At 41.6% G+C, this 21,098-nt stretch overlaps 3 protein-coding genes across 4 annotated transcripts; 2 read left to right on the forward strand and 1 right to left on the reverse strand.

Annotated features, from left to right (window-relative positions):
* Positions 1 to 290: 290 nt before the first annotated feature.
* On the reverse strand, positions 291 to 5,843 carry glipr2 (GLI pathogenesis-related 2). Of its 2 annotated transcripts, XM_028972972.1 has the most exons (12): positions 5,753 to 5,843; positions 5,052 to 5,264; positions 4,848 to 4,925; positions 4,586 to 4,765; positions 3,855 to 3,926; positions 3,131 to 3,343; positions 2,927 to 3,004; positions 2,665 to 2,844; positions 1,937 to 2,008; positions 1,220 to 1,432; positions 1,040 to 1,117; positions 291 to 957 (listed from the first exon to the last, which is right to left on the reverse strand). In XM_028972972.1, the coding sequence occupies exons 1-12, from the start codon at positions 5,757 to 5,759 to the stop codon at positions 755 to 757; spliced, it is 1,587 nt and encodes a 528-aa protein (XP_028828805.1). In that variant the 5' UTR covers positions 5,760 to 5,843; the 3' UTR covers positions 291 to 754. The 2 variants fall into 2 exon arrangements, with proteins under 2 accessions (XP_028828805.1, XP_028828806.1); XM_028972973.1 differs by lacking the exons at positions 3,131 to 3,343; positions 3,855 to 3,926; positions 4,586 to 4,765; positions 4,848 to 4,925.
* Positions 5,844 to 8,036: 2,193 nt separating this feature from the next.
* fpgs (folylpolyglutamate synthase) lies at positions 8,037 to 15,358 on the forward strand. The gene is made up of 15 exons (XM_028972970.1): positions 8,037 to 8,646; positions 9,672 to 9,800; positions 10,200 to 10,253; positions 10,335 to 10,399; positions 10,787 to 10,901; positions 11,276 to 11,353; positions 11,447 to 11,508; positions 11,862 to 11,964; positions 12,123 to 12,200; positions 12,309 to 12,456; positions 12,688 to 12,768; positions 12,902 to 13,052; positions 13,317 to 13,392; positions 13,761 to 13,827; positions 13,944 to 15,358. Exons 1-15 carry the CDS (start codon positions 8,503 to 8,505, stop codon positions 14,318 to 14,320), a joined length of 1,728 nt encoding a protein of 575 aa, XP_028828803.1. The 5' UTR covers positions 8,037 to 8,502; the 3' UTR covers positions 14,321 to 15,358.
* A 483-nt stretch (positions 15,359 to 15,841) lies between these two features.
* cdk9 (cyclin-dependent kinase 9 (CDC2-related kinase)) lies at positions 15,842 to 20,009 on the forward strand. The gene is made up of 8 exons (XM_028972986.1): positions 15,842 to 15,894; positions 16,071 to 16,184; positions 16,915 to 16,996; positions 17,100 to 17,190; positions 17,270 to 17,436; positions 17,665 to 17,836; positions 17,991 to 18,139; positions 19,230 to 20,009. The coding sequence occupies exons 1-8, from the start codon at positions 15,854 to 15,856 to the stop codon at positions 19,593 to 19,595; spliced, it is 1,182 nt and encodes a 393-aa protein (XP_028828819.1). The 5' UTR covers positions 15,842 to 15,853; the 3' UTR covers positions 19,596 to 20,009.
* The last annotated feature ends 1,089 nt before the right edge of the window (positions 20,010 to 21,098 follow it).

Below are 21,098 nucleotides of genomic sequence, written 5' to 3' on the forward strand. Positions count from 1 at the left end.
AACCCTATGTGTGTAAGATTGTAATTCTCAGTTTATCTGTAAATCTGCAATATATTGACCCTAAATTTGGAAGCAAAAATAATCCATCTATTGACAATGAAAAAACATGGACCAGTCAGATACATTAAATTCATCCACATACTTCACACCCGTCCCTCTCCCATGTGCCAAACAGCCCTGACCCGTTGAGACTTGCACGCCACAAGACCGTTGGTGTTCTGTACTCTCTGTCATCAAGATATTAGTACCTTATTTTTTAAGCCTTGTAAATATTAACACTTAACAAATCCAAAGCCTTGCAATGTTTTAATGGAGAAAAAAGAGCATATATGACAAAACAGAAGAACCCTAGATTATGTGGTAGTAGCCCAGTAGGTTAGACACTGGCCAGAAGACCCAGGTTCAAATCCCACTTACTACCCTTGTGTCCCTGAGCAAGACACTTAACCCTAAGTTGCTCCAGGGGGACTGTCCCTGATTGTAAGTCACTCTGAATAAGGCCGTCTTATAAATGCCATAAAATGTAAATATTAGAATAGAAAATATAGGAGTGCCTATAAAACAGAATGTGAATGAAAATGTCAATACAAATGTAAATGTTGGACACAGCATCACTGTCCTGAATACATACATACTATGACATATTAACATCAGGGTACAAGCACATACATACACAAAATTATTTGAACTAAACAGACTAAACATAATGAGGCTGCATTTTTACACTGAAGATTAGGTGCACACAATCAGGAAATCAGGCCCTCAACCCCTTGAAACGCTGGACCAACTCTGCTGGGGTTGTAGGTCCCTCAGGTAAGACGTTCTCCTGAAAATACCCTGGATTAGTAAAGTTGCCTGCTGGGTGGTACTGACCGACCACAATTATTGTACGTCCATCAGTAGCAACCCCCAGGCCCAGCTCCTTGCTGCTCTTCCACACAACCTGGGTGAAGTGACCTGTAGTGGACACCAGAAGGTGTTGAGAAGAAGCTATGGATGTAGTTTGAGTGCATGATTTATATTTAATAAGAAGATGAACCTGTGCCTGACTGAAATCCAGGTCTACTAAATTTGTACTTTTCTATTTCATTGTACCATTTGTCCACTGCTTCGTTGCCTGAAAAACAGAAAGTGATATCAGAAGACTATGGTGTATAGAGCCTTAAAATGAATATTCATATTTCAAAACAGGAATTATCCAGTGCAACTTAATGTTTACCAGAATATTTTTTGGGCGAAGAACTAGACGCATAGAACAAGTTTTCCCCGTCATCAGTATCACTGTGCTTCAGAATATTAGCAGCCAGCAGCTTTTCAGCCCACTTTTGTGCAGATATGGACAGCTCTCTGCTCATGGTCAGTGGTGGGGCGCCATGCTTCTGCCGGTAGGTATTGTGAGCATCCAGGAATTCCTTCTCAAAATCACCGTCGGCTGGAGAACCGAAACAAAGTCTTTAAGTAACTGAATCAGAATTAAAGGCTGAATTAGTTAGTAGCTTGTAGGCAGGATCAATGTCTAACATGAAAACTTCTTAAAGAAAACCGATTTGGAACAAGTATTAAAATAATTAACCTTTTCATATTTAGGTGAAATATGAACTTTTCACACTGGAGTTGGTTCACACTGCAGTAGATAGTTGATAAAATATTACTCCAGAGTAATAATCAAACATTAAGTTTACAATGAAGAATAAACCAGTAGGATGTAAATGTCACACTACATTTAGTAAAATATCCATCATTAAGGGTGTCAAGTGCGACGATATCTTCAAAGAACAAACTGATGTTGAGTGAATGAACTTCACCAGTACAGTGTCATTAGCTGCTTAACTTATTATCCATGTATTCCTGTTTAGCTGTTGATCCCAACATATTCTGGAAACTTCCACTTTGACTTAACAAACAAGGACATTTAGTGCTGATTTGCTGAAGTCACCTTTTCCACTGGAAGGCTGAAGTTTACCATCTCTTCCCTGTGGGTCCAAACTGTCTTTCTGGGGCTTGCCAGCTAATTCATGCAACAGAGGAAAAAATTCAATGCTCAAAAACTCCATATATAAAAGTAATAATGTGCATCTTGGTCGTAAAAGGTACAGAAACTGAAATTCATCAATTAAAAAGATTCTTCTGATAAAATTTGATGTTTCTCAAGGTTTAAACTGATTCAGCAAGGATGAGGTAGCTGATATGTTTTCACTTTACTATCTTCATTAAAAACTATAGTTGCTTTTCCTCATTATTTTCTCTCTCCACATCCAAGTGAGATGCTCTTGTCTTTGTCTCTTCATTCGCCAAGAGGCTTGTTTTACTTCATTGAAAGTCTTCAATTCTTCTCTCTCAAGCTTATTGGTTGAGGGACATTATTTTATTTATAAAACTGGTAAGAAATAGTATGTCTAGGAGTTTTCTGCCAATGAATTTTGGAGAATTCGGGACCCTTGTCTCTAGTATGCTAAAAAAATATTCTCCTCTAGCTCTTGTTTAATGGGACATGAGTAGATTGAATAACGGATTGTTTAAGGGTTAATTGCTTTATTTGTATTATTTGGATTTCTGTTCACATTGGCTACAGAAAGAGCTGATTAAGTGCAATTTCTTTCTGTTTGTTTATTGGATGTGAGTGTGTTCGCAGCAGTTGAAAATAAAAACATATTTGTTACATACCACCTTTATTCACTGGGTCTGCAGGAGTTCCTTCAGGTAAGACGTTCTCCTGAAAATACCCTGGATTAGTAACGTTGCCTGCTGGGTGGTACTGACCGACCACAATTATTGTACGTCCATCAGTAGCAACCCCCAGGCCCAGCTCCTTGCTGCTCTTCCACACAACCTGGGTGAAGTGACCTGTAGTGGACACCAGAGGGTGTTGAGAAGAAGCTATGGATGTATTTTGAGTGCATGATTTATATTTAATAAGAAGATGAACCTGTGCCTGACTGAAATCCAGGTCTACTAAATTTGTACTTTTCTATTTCATTGTACCATTTGTCCACTGCTTCGTTGCCTGAAAAACAGAAAGTGATATCAGAAGACTATGGTGTATAGAGCCTTAAAATGAATATTCATATTTCAATAAGAAATCAATCATATTTCAAAACAGGAATTATCCAATCCATAACTTAACGTTTACCAGAATATTTTTTGGGTGAAGAACTAGACGCATAGAACAAGTTTTCCCCGTCATCAGTATCACTGTGCTTCAGAATGTTAGCAGCCAGCAGCTTTTCAGCCCACTTTTGTGCAGCTCTGGACAGCTCTCTGCTCATGGTCAGTGGTGGGGCGCCATGCTTCTGCCGGTAGGTATTGTGAGCATCCAGGAATTCCTTCTCAAAATCACCGTCGGCTGGAGAACCGAAAAAAAGTCTTTGAGTAACTGAATCAGAACTAAAGGTTGAATAAGTTAGTAGCTTGTAGGCAGGATCAATGTCTAACATGAAAACTTCTTAAAGAAAACCAATTTGGAACAAGTATTAAAATAATGAACCTTTTCACATGAAAGTTTTTGGTCAAATATGAACTTTTCACACTGGAGTGGGTTCACACTTCAGTAGATAGTTGATAAAATATTACTCCAGAGTAATAATCAAACATTAAGTTTACAATGAAGAATAAACCAGTAGGATGTAAATGTCACACTACATTTAGTAAAATATCCATCATTAAGGGTGTCAAGTGCGACGATATCTTCAAAGAACAAACTGATGTTGAGTGAATGAACTTCACCAGTACAGTGTCATTAGCTGCTTAACTTATTATCCATGTATTCCTGTTTAGCTGTTGATCCCAACATATTCTGGAAACTTCCACTTTGACTTAACAAACAAGGACATTTAGTGCTGATTTGCTGAAGTCACCTTTTCCACTGGAAGGCTGAAGTTTACCATCTCTTCCCTGTGGGTCCAAACTGTCTTTCTGGGGCTTGCCAGCTAATTCATGCAACAGAGGAAAAAATTCAATGCTCAAAAACTCCATATATAAAAGTAATAATGTGCATCCTTGTCGTAAAAGGTACAGAAACTGAAATTCATCAATTAAAAAGATTCCTCTGATAAAATTTGATGTTTCTCAAGGTTTAAACTGATTCAGCAAGGATGAGGTAGCTGATATGTTTTCATTTTACTATCTTCATTAAAAACTATAATTGCTTTTCCTCATTATTTTCTCTTTCCACATCCAAGTGAGATGCTCTTGTCTTTGTCTCTTCATTCGCCAAGAGGCTTGTTTTACTTTATTGAAAGTCTTCAATTCTTCTCTCTCAAGCTTATTGTTTGAGGGACATTATTTTATTTATAAAACTGGTAAGAAATAGTATGTCTAGGAGGTTTCCACCAATGAATTTTGGAGAATTCGGGGCCCTTGTCTCTAGTATGCTAAAAAAAAATATTCTCCTCTTGCTCTTGTTTGATGGGACATGAGTAGATTGAATTAACTGATTGTTTAAGGTTTAATTGCTTTATTTGTATTATTTGGATTTCTGTTCACATTGGCTACAGAAAGAGCTGATTAAGTGCAATTTCTTTCTGTTTGTTTATTGGATGTGAGTGTGTTCGCAGCAGTTGAAAATAAAAACGTATTTGTTACATACCACCTTTATTCACTGGGTCTGCAGGAGTTCCTTCCGGTAAGACGTTCTCCTGAAAATACCCTGGATTAGTAACGTTGCCTGCTGGGTGGTACTGACCGACCACAATTATTGTACGTCCATCAGTAGCAACCCCCAGGCCCAGCTCCTTGCTGCTCTTCCACACAACCTGGGTGAAGTGACCTGTAGTGGACACCAGAGGGTGTTGAGAAGAAGCTATGGATGTATTTTGAGTGCATGATTTATATTTAATAAGAAGATGAACCTGTGCTTGACTGAAATCCAGGTCTACTGAATTTGTACTTTTCTATTTCATTGTACCATTTGTCCACTGCTTCGTTGCCTGAAAAGCAGAAAGTGATATCAGAAGACTATGGTGTAAAGAGCCTTAAAATGAATATTCATATTTCAATAAGAAATCAATCATATTTCAAAACAGGAATTATCCAGTCCATAACTTAATGTTTACCAGAATATTTTTTGGGTGAAGAACTAGACGCATAGAACAAGTTTTCCCCGTCATCTGTATCACTGTGCTTCAGAATTTTAGCAGCCAGCAGCTTTTCAGCCCACTTTTGTGCAGATCTGGACAGCTCTCTGCTCATGGTCAGTGGTGGGGCGCCATGCTTCTGCCGGTAGGTATTGTGAGCATCCAGGAATTCCTTCTCAAAATCACCGTCGGCTGAAAGAAAAAGGCTAAAGTTAATGAAAATGTTAATTTAATCGTAAAGCAAGGCAAGCAAAACAAAAGAGGAGACATTCCCAAGTCCCAAAAACGACATGCTAAGGATATGTATTTATATTTTTATACAGTGTGTTTTGTAGGAATCTTCGATTTGGCTGTGGAACATTGTGGATTTCATACGCTGATTACAGTTTTTCATGCAGACATATCAAAGAAATGTATCCAGTCAAACTAGACATGTTGCCATTCAAGCTGTCATAAACTGAAACTGTCATAAATTGTTATTCTAATTAATGAACCTTTTAAAGTGACATCTGCATTGGCAAATGCAGAATACCACTGGGACTCGAGGCTAAAATGTGCTGATTTGGAGCTTCTCTACATTCGCATAGAAATTCCATTATTAACAGCCATGTCTTCATCTGATTTTTTTTATTAATGATGTGCAATTTTTCACCCCAGAAAGCCCAAACAAAGTGACTCACCCGCCATTGTTGTTACTTGTCTGGTAGCTTCAAGCAATAAGAAATTGCAGCTAATTCAGTGTCTTGGCATGCATACAGGTAAGCTTAAAAATGAAGAAGAGCTGCTGATGGGCTGAAATATATAGCCGATGCTCCGCCTCAAAGAAAAAAAAAGGTTCAGTGAATGTAGAGCACATCACATGTGGGAACAAATGGTTCCCTTGCTTTCTTTCTCCTTTTTGTCAAAGAGCCAGAAAGAAATTAAACCAAAAAAAATCACATAGTGAAACTTTGTTTAAAAACTGTACATATACAGTGTATGCCAAATATTTCATCGGGTAACAATTCCAAGCTCTTTATTGTCACATAAACAGTTACACAATCTGTCTGTAAGTTTAAGTACAGTGACCAAAAGTTCAAAGGGTAAAAACTAAGGAAATATAAGAAATATACAACACAAAATTTATAAGAAATAAAAAAAAAAACAATAAACATTAAATCGATTCAACACAAAGCACCAAATGTACAGTTGGCGTGACAGTTTTCAGTAATACATATAGAACAATGTTTCATACAGTATAATAGAAGTTAAAATATAATATAAGTGTATGTATAAGTGTATGTAATGTGTAATATAAAGTAAATAAAATAATAGTAAATATTTGACACCACATCCAGACAACACTGTGCTTAAAATATTGCAACAGTTTGTCCCTCCCACCTTAAATATATCTACCACAGTCCTTTATTTAACCAAGCTACACAAAACAGGACAATTAAAGTGAGAGTCCACTCCGATTTCTTCACTCTCTGGAAGCAGAAAATCCAGAAAATCCAGTAGGTTAATGATGCTATTTACACACAGACTATAATCATCTTGACTTCCATGGAATGTGTTGTTTCCACAGAAAGCACTTGTGTGAACAAAAATATGTTTGCTATTTGTTTGAAGTTAATGGGAAATGTTTTATCTGGAAATTCACTTGTCACTGAACAATAAACTGGACTGGACTCATAACACTAATGCACTTTATAAAAAAGGGCAGAACAGGCTGTACCTGCTGCGGAGGCTCAGGTCTTTTGGAGTACAGGGGCCACTCCTAAAGACTTTTTATGACTCTGTAGTGGCATCAGCCATCTTTTACGGTGTGGTCTGCTGGGGTAGCAGCATCTCCGCTGGGGACAGGAAGAGGCTGAACAGACTGATCCGGAAGGCCAGCTCTGTTTTAGGATGCCCTCTGGACCCAGTGGAGGTGGTGAGTGACAGGAGAATGGTGGCTAAGCTGTCATCCCTGTTGGACAACATCTCCCACCCCATGCAGGAAACTCTGACAGCACTGAGCAGCTCCTTCAGTGGCAGGCTACTGCACCCACGATGTGGGAAGGAGATGATCAGAAGATCTTTTCTTCCAACCACTGTCAGACTCTATAACAATGACCTCACAGCTGACCACACACACACAGACAAACACACACACTTTGGCACATTCTGTTAAATTGTTAACTGTTTAAATTGTAAATTTGGACATACATATTTATCTTATTTTTTGTGATGCTATTACCTCTGTTGTTGCTGCTATTACCTTCTGCTTCTGTCCACTTTCTGCCGTGACAAGTGCAATTTCCCACTTGTGGGACTAATAAAGGTTTATCTTATCTTATCTTATCTTGTTGTGAGCTTGTTGGGTGCGGTCAGCTTGATGAATTCTTTCCATGCAGAATCTGCTGCATATTTGCCCTCACATCCTGAAAAAAGGGCAGCCAGAATGCTTCACTTTAGAGTTAAGTGTCTTGCTCAGGGACACAATGGTAGTAAGTGGGATTTGAACCTGGGTCTTCTGGTTCATATGCAAGTGTGTTACCCACTAGGCTACTATCACCCCATCTCATTTTAAATAAAGTCAAATTCAAATTTTATTTGTCACATATATAGTCATACACGGTATGATATGCAGTGAAATGCTTTTTGAGACCACAGTATTGCAAATGTTGCAAGTATACAATGAACCAATATGCAAATATTGCAAACATAACCAAATATTACACTTTTACATCTTTAACATAAAATATGTGTAACAGGTAGGGTGAAGGTGTGCAAATGAGTGGAAAAAAAATAAGTAAAAAGAGCTGAGATTGTGCAAAGAGAAAAAAAGCGCCAAGATTTTGTGCAAAGAGTTCAGCGTGATTAAAAAAGTGAAAGCTGGAGTGTATTGGAGTTCTATGTATTGTTGTTGTTGTTGAGAGCTGGGATAGCCTAAGGGAAGAAGCTCCTCCTCATTCTCTCTGAAGATCAGGGAGCTTGGTACACCCTCTGTAGGGCTCGCCTGTCCTGCATGGTGCACCCCAAATGAAGCCCAAATGAAGCATGGATAAAAGGGGGGCTCGGCTATGGAAAGTGACAGACTCGCGTGTCCACCATTTGCCTAAATAAAGCAGGGGGTGGACGTGGACGTGGATGTGGACGTGACACTTTCACTCGCGTGTGCGTGGCTGGCGGTTCTGCTCCACGTCCGCCAGGTGGCGCCAGTTCTCCCCGCGCAGGAGCAGCAACGAGTCGGTCGTTCCTCGGACGCGTGGAATTAAAGACAGACGGACGGAAACACGCGTGACACGCGACTGCGCTTTGTGAATCATACAACATTTCCGTTGCTGCGCCAGAATGTGTTTTTAAAAAAATAATAATAATAAAAGTAAAAGCTCCCCATGCGGTTTGAAGGAGAGGCGTGGCTGCGCCCCTGACAGGACACTTCCTGCGCGGCCGCCCCTGCAGCATGGTCCGTCTCTCCCGCGTGTGGGAGCGCTGCTCCGTGTTCAAGCCGTGTCCGCGCCACGGGAGCTGGAGAGACTTCGCGCAGGTGCCGTTCAAACGCTCCGGCGCCAGAGCCGCCCCCCGCCTCCCGAGGATGGACTATCAAGTAAGGCTGCGCTTCTCCGGGTCGGAGGCGCGGTGGTAGCGTCGGCCGGCCGTGTAGCCCCCCCGGGCTGGTGGGTGCAGGGCGCAGGGCGCCACCGTTGCATCAGCCACGCAGGTGGAGGAGGAGTAGCGCGGCCGTCGTTACTACTGCTGGGTTACAATAACGGCGCATCGTTGGCCTTTATTTAACTTTTTTAATAGGCTTGATGTATATTTAAAAAAAAAAAAAATTGACTTTGGTATTGAAGCGGCCGGTGGACGCATTAAAATGTATTACGTATTAACCTCGCGGTCAGTTTACTGCTTTGGTGATTTCGTTTCACGTTACCACCGTGCACACGTGACGCCGCTCTGGCGCGCGCTTCTTCTCGCGCGCGGCGGCGGACTGACGCGCGTCTGTCAACAGAGCTCGACGTCGCCCCCCAGCGGCGGGTCTGTGGAACAGCAGCGCGAATTTACACGCCTGGCGTTTATCAGGCGCCTTTATGCAGAGCGACTTACAATCAGTAGTTACAGGGACAGTCCCCCCTGGAGACACTCAGGGTGAAGTGTCTTGTTCAGGGACACCTTGGTAGTAAGTGGGGGTTGAACCTGGGTCTTTGTGGTCTAACAATCATGTTAGCAAAAGGTTTTGCTTTGTGTCCTGGTTGCCTGAAGTGTAACATTGGTAGTAGTTTCTCCAGTTGAGCATGTTTACCAACTCTGTCTGTCTGTCCGTCATCTTTCTTTTACCTATCTAAAGCTAGCTAACGATTAACTAAATATTGCGAAACCATTGGGAGGGCAGTTGGGCTGCATTTTAAAAGACGGTCCACCCCCTATGTGCTCTGTGTTCTATTGGCTTTTAACATACAACATTACTTTGGCATTGTCCGTGCCAAATGACACAGTTATTTGGATAAGGGGAGTTGTGGAGAAGAAATGCTGCAGGGAGCCGACTGTACCAGGGCTCTGAGTGACCGAATGAAATTGAACAGCAGTTGGCTTCAGAGGAGTGGTGCTCAGACTGTGGATTTGCTCCTCCAGGATGCGGTGTGCACCCTCAACACCCTTCAGACCAACGCCAGTGCTTTGGAGCAGGTCAGGCGTGAGCGTGGCCACCCCCAGCTCCAGCTGCAGGCCATGAAAGGATACCTTCAGCGAGCGGGGCTTATGGTCAGTATGCTGCCGCAGAGACGTGCACCACCACATGTGTATAATGCTCAAAATGCTGCTCCGGATAGATGGCCATTGTAATGCTGGGTCGTTGCGAGGAGTGGCTTGTTGTGTGGACGCCTGATGCCAGTTACACTTTTTACACTAATTTACACGTTAACAACTCCTGATACTTCCATTGTGCTCTTGAAGAGAATACGATACTGCCCCTGAGGGAATGCAGTTGGTGAGAGGAAAGTGCTAAAATGTCCATTTCTGACCTTGTTCATTTTTTTTAAATAATGCAGGACCTGTAACTTTTAAGTGTACATGAACCAAGTTAAGTAAGAACCACTGCTTTGTGGAATACTCCGATCAACCACAGTTGTTTGTGTCTTTTCTGTGTCCTTTCTTGTTCAGGTTGAGGAGCTCGACCAATTAAACATTATTCATGTCACTGGAACAAAGGGCAAGGTAGAGGTCTTGTGGACTGTGGGCCGCATGTATACAGATCTGTCCACTGCATGCCATGAACGATTACTGTACGTCTTGCAGGGATCAACGTGTGCGTTTACTGAGCAGATTCTAAGGAACTATGGCTTCCGTACTGGATTTTACAGGTAAGGTAGCGCACACATTCAATACGTAATAATATCACATAGGAGTAGTTTGTGTGTTGTGTGTGTGTGGGGATGCACGTGTCCCTCTTGTGTGAAATGCCTGTCTGAGTTATGTAAGGCACCTTTGTTTGCTAGTTAACAACCAAGGGTTCAGCGCTGCTGGACTTTACACGCCACAGTCTGCTTTGACTAATGACCAATGCAGAATCTTGTGAAAAAGTAATAGGTGGAGTTTATTTCGCAATTGTCATTGAGTTATTATCAGTGGTTTTGGTCTGAATAGTGAGGGCTTCCATTGCTTGTTTGGCTGAAATTTGTTGTTCGCCATCAAAATGCTCTTCTTAGTCAAGCTGTTTTTCTTGATCTGATCTTTTGTGTGAATTCCAGCTCGCCTCATCTAGTGCAAGTCAGGGAGAGAATTCGTATTGACGGACAACCCATCAGCAAGGACCTCTTCTCCAAATACTTCTGGCAGGTCTATGGGCGACTGGATGAGACCAAGGTAGGAATGGATGGATTGATTCATGGATTGCATAAAGCCTTTAAGAAAGTTTTAGGGAAAGCGATGCCTGTGTCTGGTCTGGCATGGGAATTGCAACAGATGTTTGTTTACTCTTCTCAATTCAGATTTTAAAGGAAGGGAAGGAATTTGTAATGCAACATACAGTGTTTCATATTAAGCCTGTCACTATTCTTCATGAACTGGCTAACGAGTTTATGGGTAAATGTCGGACCTTGCGCAGTGTATTTATGGTGGTTTGTCTGGTCATGTGAGGACATGCAGTCTTCACTTAATCCCATGGCATTCAAAGGCTGCCTTTCAAAGGCATCCCAATGTAGATGCTGTACTCTTTAACAAGCTCTGTATCTCTTTAGGATGCCCATGGAGGATCAATGCCTGCCTATTTCCGCTTTCTCACAATCCTGGCATTCCATGTCTTCCTGCAGGAGAAGGTGGGTTTGACCTGACTCCTATGGGCGATTCACTACGGCCAAAAGTTGACCGCTGAGAGCAGCCTTTGTTAATATGCCGTGCTTGTTTTGTAGGTAGATTTGGCAGTAATTGAAGTAGGGATTGGTGGAGCCTACGACTGCACAAACATAATCAGGTCAGTCGACTGAAAATTCTCGAACACATAATTGTGATGGTGTTGGGGGGGTTCCACTTGCATTTTCACTTGAGAGCAACTAGAGTTGCCAGTTGGATGTCATGCGCACTTTATCTACCAATGCATTCTCTTGCTGTACATGCTTTTAACCCTTTCATTCCACCCAGTAGCATGACTCCCCAGCTCACATTCACCAGAAGCCATGAGAGAGTCACCTGCACTACATGTTTATAGGGTCTCCCTCACTATTTGCATGTGCATTTCATATGCAAGCCCAAACAAACCCATGCAAGAAAACACACTAAAAAAGGAAAGAAGGTTCATTGATGTGTTAAAATTGTCTGGTGTTACAGGAAACCCTGGGTCTGTGGGATCTCTTCTCTTGGAATCGACCACACAAGCATTCTGGGTGACACCATCGAGAAAATAGCCTGGCAGAAAGCAGGGATTTTTAAGGTTGTCTGTTTTATCCATGTTTAACCCTTGTGTGATGTTCAGTTTTTTCAGGGTCGAGTAAAAATGTGTTGTGTTGTATCTTCACAGAAAATGAGTCCGTGTTTATATTACAATAATTTACATCAGAGCCACAGCTATTTACTTATTTCATAATTCAGCCAGGAGTTCCAGCCTTCACTGTAAAGCAGCCAGAGGCGCCCATGACTGTTCTACAGCAGCAAGCAGAGGAGATTGGGGTGAGCCACCCTCCCCAGATCCAAATCCTATGTGCAATTTCACTGCGGTCTTTTAACACTACAACATCCTGTTTACCATCCGTCTATACTCTCCTGTCTGTCTGCCAGTGCTCTCTCTCGGTGTGTCCTGAGCTGGATGAGTACGAGGTGGAGGACGGGCCGCTCCGACTGGGGTTGGCAGGGCAACACCAGCACAGCAATGCCAGCCTGGCCCTGCAGCTCAGTCACTGCTGGCTGCAACGCCGCTACCTGCCAGGTATGCTTTCAATTGGCTATGTGCATGCATTTGTACTCGCATACTTTCTGGGCCTGTGTGTAAAATGGTAGTTAAACTGTGAAAACCTAAAGCACCAAATTTGATTAGTTGTTATAAATGTGCATTTAAAACATGGCTGTAATTTCTAGAACTTCTAGTGTTATGTATTCCTGTTCTTATGTGATATGGCTGCTATGGTATGGGAATCAAACATTGTCCTCTTTCTTACAGATAAGCGTCTCCAACCTGCTTCAGAATACAAAGGTTTGATACAGGCTAATGGATTCAAGCCAAGTCCAGGCATGGTTAAAGGTCAGCCTACCTTCAGCAGATCAACAGTTCTCAGCGAGACATTAGAGATTTGTATTCATTAAAAAAAAAAATAATAATAATAATAATATATATATATATATATTTTTTTTTTATTATATGCTCCTAATACCAGGACTGCAAGACACTGAGTGGCCGGGTCGAACACAGACTCTCAAGCATGGACGAGTCACATACTTCCTGGATGGAGCCCACACCACTCGCAGCATGCAGGCCTGTGTGCCCTGGTTCAGTGAGGCAGCTGCTCAGCACGAGAGAAGTGCGGGGTACAGAACCTATTTTGTCTAATTACTGGATTTACATTTGCCTGTCATGCAAGCAGGTAGTCATTTTGGCCATTGATATGACAAAAGTAGGCGATAGATTCCAAGAATAAGACTGATAATACAAGTATTCCACTACAGACACAGTTCATCCAGAAGGAGCATAAGCAACCCTTCATTCTGATGAGGCAGACAGTTCACCTTACAATTTTCTCTTATATTTCAAACCCCTCTCTCTCTCTCTCTTTTATATTTATATGTTCACAGGGGTCCTGTGTTAAGAGTACTGCTTTTTAATGCCACAGGGGAAAGAGACTGTGCCGCCATGCTCAAGCTGCTTGTGGTGAGTTTAATGGGAAGTTACTTTACATTATTTTGCAGACGCTTTCATCCAGAGCAACTTACAATCAGTAGTTACAGGGACAGTCCCCCCCTGGAGCAACTCAGGGTGTCTTGCTCAGGGACACAATGGTAGTAAGTGGGATTTGGACCTGGGTCTTCTGGTTCATAGGCGAGTGTGTTACCCACTAGGCTACTGCACCCTGCAGTAATGTAAATGCAGTTCATGTAAAGATACCAACTAGTGGGCAAGCTGCATTTTGAAACTGTTGTACTGTTTTTCCAATACTCTACTTCATGTCATGGTAGTGCTTTTAATTTTTGCTCTGTTAAAATAATATCTTTGCATGATTTTTTTTTTTTCCTCCCAAGCCATGCCATTTTGACTTTGCTGTGTTCTGCCCAAACATCACTGAGACGATTCCTACATGTAACGCCGGTGAGGAAGTGCTGATAATGCTGTCAGCTGTGTCACTATATTAGAAAAAGGGAGAAGGTTCTCTCACTGGTGGGCAGTAATATGCTAATGTTCTCCAACCTGGCCCCTTTTGGCAGACCAACAAAATTTCAACGTGTCCGTGGAGAGCATGCTGACCCGTTGCCTGGACAACCAGCAGAGCTGGAGAGTACTGAATGGAGAGGAGGAGAAGGCCACGGCCGAACTGCTGATCTCCAGCAATCTTCCCCTGGTGGCTGAGCTCAGGACTGAAACGCTGGTGTTTCCCTGCATTCTCAGCGCCCTCCAGTGGATCACCCAGGGAAGGGACTCAGTTCTGACCAACCCAGCCAAGACAGTCATCCCAGTCACATCATGTGTAGCAGATAAGGCAGCATCACTGAGGGAAGCAGCTGAGATCCACGTTCTTATCACAGGAAGCCTCCACCTCGTAGGTGGAGTTCTGAAGCATCTGGACCCTGCTTCTGTCTCTTAAATTATGAATGGAGATTTGATGTGAAACTGCAGTGTCTTACCACAAACAGTAGAGGTTTGCCACTACATTTGAGCAAACTGCCAGTTTTCTGTGTTTAGTAAAAAGGAAGTGTGTAGAACATTTTCTCCACTTCGTAGTGACCTTTTAAACACTCTTCTTAGTGCCTTACAGTTGCAAGTACTATACGTGCATGTTCACACTTGAAGACTATTGTTTACAGGAGACTTTGTGCACATTTGCATTTTACTGGACCTAAAGAGGTCAGTGGGTGTGACTAAAAGCAGCTACTTTTATAATACACCATTATCGGTAACTAAATGTTAATGCGGTGCCAAATGGTGTTATGGAGCAACTGGAATTGTTCCTGTTACTTAAAACATTTCAGGGATGGTTTTCCAGATGAGGTTTATTACAGGCAACTGTACACAGAGACCATGCCACACCTCCTGGTAGGAACTGCTGTTTGAGTACATTTTCACCAGTGTCTGAGGAAAATGTGGAAAATCAGACTTAGGAAACATGTGCACGTATACTGTTTAGCTATGTTAATATGAGAGTGTCCCTCATTTAATTTATAGGGTATTTATTGTCCAAAAAATATTACTTATTGTTACAAATTGAATTGTTATCAGGTACCATCTGAGCCAAAGAGCACTTCACACTTGAAATTTGTGTCTAATTGAAATGCGGTTTATACAAATAACTGGTAAGAGAAAACATTTTGGACTCATTTCCGATGGCACGAAGATGTTTGGGCCTATGCTAAGTACTAAATAATGGATGTAACGGAAACAGTTCACACATAAAATGGCGGACCAATCCTGGACATGTTGTACTTGTCTTCTAAAGGCATTGTAATAAATAATGTAATGGAAAGATGTCGACTGTGCTGCTTTATCCATATATTAGGGGTATCATGCATAAGGTGGCATTTGTAAGATGGGAAATTGATGTTCTCCCCCCAATTTTTTGGCCTTCCTCTGACCCCCTTCTGTCTCTCTTTCTCCTTTTCTTTTAATTTGAGTTTTTCTCAAACATTGGTACAATTTAACTGTAACAGCAATACTAATCTACCTACATAGAACCTGTTCATTCTTGTATCTTCTGTTGTGCCATGCCTCTGTATGTCCAGGTAACATCAGATGAGTTTAAATACAGCATTAATTACACATTAAAACTTGAGCTGTTTGCACTGATGCTTGAGAGAATAACCAGGAGATGCAAAAGAACCCTGAACAGGGTATCCCGTAGCTGCACCTGTAAACACCCACCATTATGTTACATGGTCCTCATACTCACAGGTTATATATAAGTAGTAAATAATATTTTTGTCTGAGAAAGTCGTAGCCGTGTAGAAGGCGTGTCTGGTCATACAAGACGAACGGAATTCTTAGCCGCATTATACGCAAGGACGGCCCGCGCGTTTATGTGTTTCTGGGATCTGCAATTCCTCTGCCTAACGGCAGGGGGCGGGCGCACTGGAGCTTCCTTTACCCGCGTCCGACTGTGCCGAGGCGCAGAAGAAGAGCAAGGATGCAGCGAGACAAAACCGGAAGCTCCGTCGGCGGCGATAAGTATGAATAAATTTATTTCTAGCGCGTTTAATCAACCACAGCCAGTGGTGAATGCCGTCTTTTGACTCCCCAGAGTTCGCGGCACATTATTTGTCTGGAGCGACTCTTATCCTCTCAACGAGTGCTTCGTAGTTCAATGTTGTTCTTCAGACGTGTTTTCCTCATTTCACCTCTAGGCCGGAGCGGGACGTCGCAGTCATGTCCAAGTATTACGACGGAGTCGAGTTCCCTTTCTGCGACGAGTTCTCAAAATATGAAAAGCTGGCGAAGATCGGACAAGGCACCTTCGGGTGCGTTTGTTGTCCATGTGTCGTGTTGTGGGGGTTTTGTCGGGTGTTGGGGTAGGAGGACAGGGACAAAGACCGTGGCTGTGTTCCAAATATCCACCTTTCGCCGTAAACCCCTCTACATTTACATTTACAGCATATATCAGACGCCCTTATCCAGAGCGACTTACAATCAGTAGTTACAGGGACAGTCCCCCCCCTGGAGCAATTTAGGGTTAAGTGTCTTGCTCAGGGACACAATGGTAGTAAGCGAGATTTGAACCTGGGTCTTCTGGTTCATAGGCCAGTGTGTTACCCACCAGGCTACTACCACCCACTACGCAGTGAACATCGCAGTCTTACGTTATGGTGGATTCCCTTTTTTACTGCTTTGTATAATGAAGTGAACGCGTGTTTCCAACACAGTATATTAGCAAATGTTATTGTAAAAAGTGATGTAGACAAATATTATATATAGAGCGACAAGTAGACATACAATATGTATTGTGTTACACACACACATACATCTCTCTCTCTCTCTCTCTCTCTCTATATATATATATATATATATACACACACACATACATACACGCACACACACTTTATATTATTATATTGCTTAGTATAGTCTCTGAACAGAATCTTACAGTAGCTCCTGTCAGTGACTATACTATTATCAGCATTGTGATGGGAATCGAATGGTTTGGTCTTGGCTGACTGGCTCTTATTAAAATGAAGCTATTTCTCCTTGTAGGGAGGTTTTCAAAGCAAAACACAGACAGACTGGAAAGAAGGTGGCACTGAAGAAAGTTCTCATGGAAAATGAAAAAGAAGGGGTAAATATAGTCATCCACTGAATTAATGCAAATTATGCTTTGAAAATGTGAAAATGGGGGTGTTTTTTTTAAATGCATTTTAATATTGCACCCTTTTCTTCAGTTTCCCATCACAGCTCTCAGAGAGATCAAGATTCTCCAGCTTCTGAAACATGAAAATGTAGTGAATTTAATAGAGATTTGTCGGACAAAAGGTAAGTTGCTGCGTTCTTAATTCTGCTCTGAGGAAGATCCTCTCAGGGATTTGTAGTGATTTCCCCCCCTTTTTTTTAGCTACACAGTTCAACCGATACAAAGGCAGCATTTACTTGGTTTTTGACTTCTGTGAACATGACCTGGCCGGTTTGCTCAGTAATGCCAATGTGAAGTTTACGTTATCCGAAATCAAGAAAGTCATGCAGATGCTGCTAAATGGACTATACTACATACACAGAAACAAGGTGGGGCATCTTCTTTCTTTAATTTTCATGATATTTGCAGGTGATGTTATCTACTGTGTAAGAAAAAGAAGGTTTTTCTTTTAAAACGTTGTTCATCTCTAGATTTAAAGTTATTTTGTTCATGTTTATGGAGTCAGCAGTTAACAACTATGAAATGATAGCAAGTGTGCTATTTATGTCATTGTGCATTAATTCTGGCTGACTTAATGTGATTGGCTTCTTCCGCAGATTTTACACCGAGACATGAAGGCTGCCAATGTGCTTATCACACGAGACGGCATACTTAAGCTGGCAGACTTTGGCTTGGCACGAGCATTCAGCTTAGCCAAGAACAGCCAGGGCAACCGTTACACCAATCGAGTTGTCACTCTCTGGTACAGGCCACCAGAATTGCTTTTGGGTGAGAAGTGTGGATCCAGCATGGATCAATAACCCTATAATTAATATTTGTTAAAGACACCATGTGTCTTTTGTAAATTACATTCACTATATGTTCATAGGTTATTGCAATAAATTCTGACTTTACCTTGGGACCTTTACTTTGACATTGACAGGTGAGCGAGACTACGGCCCTCCCATCGACCTGTGGGGTGGGGGCTGTATCATGGCAGAAATGTGGACTAGGAGTCCCATCATGCAAGGCAACACAGAGCAGCACCAGCTAACCCTCATCAGTCAGCTCTGTGGCTCCATCACACCCGAGGTAAGTGTTTGGATTTCTGGTCACAGTCCTCACCCACTTGAAAGTGAAGTGATTGTCATTGTTATATACTACAGTGTACACCCATGAAATTGGTTGTCGTAGTTAGGGCTGCGCGGTGTAAACAGTATGCAATATACATTAGACCAATGGGAGAGATTTTGATTATAGTGGCCTACCACAGAAATATCCGCTCCTCGTGAAAATGGGTGGTAGTAGCCTGGTAGTAAGTAGTAAGACCTGGGTTCAAAATCCCACTTACTACCATTGTGTCCCTGAGCAAGACACTTAACCCTTAGTTGCTCCAGGGGGGCTGTCCCTGTAACTACTGATTGTAAGTCGCTCTGGATAAGGGCGTCTGATAAATGCTGTAAATGAAAATGACACATCACCTGCCCGAAACCACGCCTATTCGCCACACGAGGCATTCGTTTTGTGGGAGAGCACAGTGCACGGCAGGGCTTCCATGGATCTTCAAAAAGTTTTAAATTTGAGTTTCTGAAAAATAAGGCCTTAAATATAATTAAAAGGACAAGTAATCGTTATATATAGAGTTTAAAAAATAATGCCGAACCAATAAATAAAGCAAAAAGTCTTCAATCGGTCAGTAATCCGCCAGTCACTGCACACTTCCAGGTTTACTAAACGCAGCATCTGTGTCGATGCCCAATTCGTACCACTCGCTCAATCGGTTCCGTGCCTGCGATTGGGTACTGACAGCGAGCCGGAAATGAACAGGGGCGTCCTAGCCTTTTTGGTGCCCCACCCAATATTGGAATGTGTCTTCTGCATTGTAAAAATTTGTATAAAAACAAGTCACCAGAGATATTTTAAATAACCTTACACTACCATTAATATACAAGGAACTAGTAATTGTAATATAGTGTTTTTAAGTTAATGTAACAGATACATGTTTCCAATATGAATTTCTAGTCAAAATGTAATATCCAACATGTGTAGTTTTGGACCAGCAAGAGAGATGAAACTCAGAACAGCATTGAATTACAATTTTTTTTTTTTTTTTAGACAACTTGATATCCAGTTTATATGTATACAGCAAAATTCAGCCTAAGATATCAATTCTGTCTTCTAGGTTTGGCCTGGGGTGGACAAAAAGTATGAACTCTATCAGAAAATGGAGCTGCCAAAAGGACAGAAGAGGAAAGTGAAGGAACGGCTGAAGTTTTATGTGAAAGACTCATATGCCTTGGACTTGATTGACAAACTGCTTGTGTTGGATCCCACTCAGAGAACTGACAGCGACGATGCGCTAAATCATGACTTCTTCTGGTCTGACCCAATGCCTTCTGACCTGAAGAACATGCTCTCCACTCACAACACATCCATGTTTGAATATTTGGCCCCACCCAGGAGGCGAAGTCACATGCCCCAGCAGCCAGCCAATCAGAACAGAAACCCTGCTACCACAAGTCAGTCAGAATTTGATCGGGTGTTTTGAGCAAAACAAATGAAAATCCAATTCTGCAGACACCTAAGCAACGTCTCCACCTTGCAGTTTTTGCCAGATTTTTTTCCCCTGGGATCAGACATCCTTGAAATTAAACTGCTCTAATCATATATTGAGTAATGTCAGTCGATACAGAGTTCTACTGTGGAGTTGAGACTATCTATGCATCAGAAAATCAATCTGTACTATGACAAAGGACGTATGTATAATGATGTATATTCAAGTGGAAAATAATAGCCAATTTGCTGTTATTTTCTCTGCCTGGTATTAATATGTTTGTATATTTCTTACTTTTGTTTATAGATTTTTTTTTTTTTAAAGCTCATGGAAATGTCCTAGACTGGTTTTTGGTGTATGTTGTACTTGTGAGTATAATACACTAATAAATCTACAGCCTCCTTTTGAGCATCCTTTTCCTTTTTATATCCACAATGTCAATTTATAAGAAACAGTATAATTGCTATGGAAGCCAGTGCTCATTATACCTGTATATTTGCTTGAGATTCATATGGTGACCTGAATCACCTTCTTGTTTTTTTTTTGTGATCTCTGTACAATATCTCCATCATATGTATCTATTGCATTTACAGCTATAGTTACCAGAGTACTAGTTCGGAACAGTACAATGAAGCATCATCACAAAGCATAAGCAGTTAAGTCACAATTAACATTCTTACTGAGCCAACATGGACGGCCTGCTTAAAATAAATGGATTACTCCATTAGTGGCAAAAATAGCTAAAAATTTAATTGGCTTGTGACGTCTTAGGAAATTTGCACCCTCAACAATCCAGTTAGCACCGCTCCTTTCTGCTGTGCATTAGTGGTGATTGGTGAATGTTACGTGTGTAGAATTTTTGTCATGCCTGAGACTTCTACAGGCACATGTGGGGCCAGGGTGCTTGTTAATTGGTTTTCTGAAGCATGGGTATTCCCACACCTAACTCTCATCTTAACCCATTTAACTTAATCTAATTATGCGCCTAAACAGGCTACACTTCCAGTGTACTTGATTTATTTAGCTTTTTGCTCTAGTACACCTACTCTTGTACTTAACATAAGTAGGACTACTGATGTACTAAAAGGTTATGCCAGTTTATCTTGTGAAATGTCATTATTATACAGCAACTGAAGAACTCAACTTTTTTTATCCATGTATATGATCACTATATGCACACACACAGACCTGAGACATTGGGATGATATTTAAATAAGTTCCATTTTGTGGATAAAGATGGGACAAATTCCAGCATTGACAATGGAGTGAGCCAGAATATAAGTGACCCATACAACTCTTAGGATGAAGAATGCCTTTTATTTCTCCTACGTAACACAATGATACTAAAACATATTTGGTTCAGAGCTTAAATAGTTTATAACGGCTAATGCTACATCTGTTAAAGTGAAGTGATTGTCACTTGATGCACAGCACACGGTGCACACAGTGAAATTTGTCCTCTGCATTTAACCCATCACACTGAGTGAGCAGTGGGCA

This window comes from Denticeps clupeoides, chromosome 3 (assembly GCF_900700375.1).
Source record: "Denticeps clupeoides chromosome 3, fDenClu1.1, whole genome shotgun sequence".
Lineage (NCBI taxonomy): Eukaryota > Metazoa > Chordata > Actinopteri > Clupeiformes > Denticipitidae > Denticeps > Denticeps clupeoides.

Excerpts from the sequence above, each read along its gene's own strand:
- cdk9 (XM_028972986.1), top strand. The coding sequence starts at position 15,854 with ATGCAGCGAGACAAAACCGGAAGCTCCGTCGGCGGCGATAA. Across the intron at positions 15,895-16,070 it reads AGCTCCGTCGGCGGCGATAA|GCCGGAGCGGGACGTCGCAG; the intron begins GTATGAATAAAT and ends TTTCACCTCTAG. Across the intron at positions 17,437-17,664 it reads ACTACATACACAGAAACAAG|ATTTTACACCGAGACATGAA; the intron begins GTGGGGCATCTT and ends CTTCTTCCGCAG.
- fpgs (XM_028972970.1), top strand. The coding sequence starts at position 8,503 with ATGGTCCGTCTCTCCCGCGTGTGGGAGCGCTGCTCCGTGTTCAAGCCG. Across the intron at positions 11,509-11,861 it reads GACTGCACAAACATAATCAG|GAAACCCTGGGTCTGTGGGA; the intron begins GTCAGTCGACTG and ends CTGGTGTTACAG. Across the intron at positions 13,393-13,760 it reads CCATGCTCAAGCTGCTTGTG|CCATGCCATTTTGACTTTGC; the intron begins GTGAGTTTAATG and ends TTTCCTCCCAAG.
- glipr2 (XM_028972972.1), bottom strand. Across the intron at positions 4,766-4,847 it reads TGGATTTCAGTCAAGCACAG|GTCACTTCACCCAGGTTGTG; the intron begins GTTCATCTTCTT and ends TGTCCACTACAG. Across the intron at positions 3,927-4,585 it reads AGACCCAGTGAATAAAGGTG|CTGGCAAGCCCCAGAAAGAC; the intron begins GTATGTAACAAA and ends TGCATGAATTAG.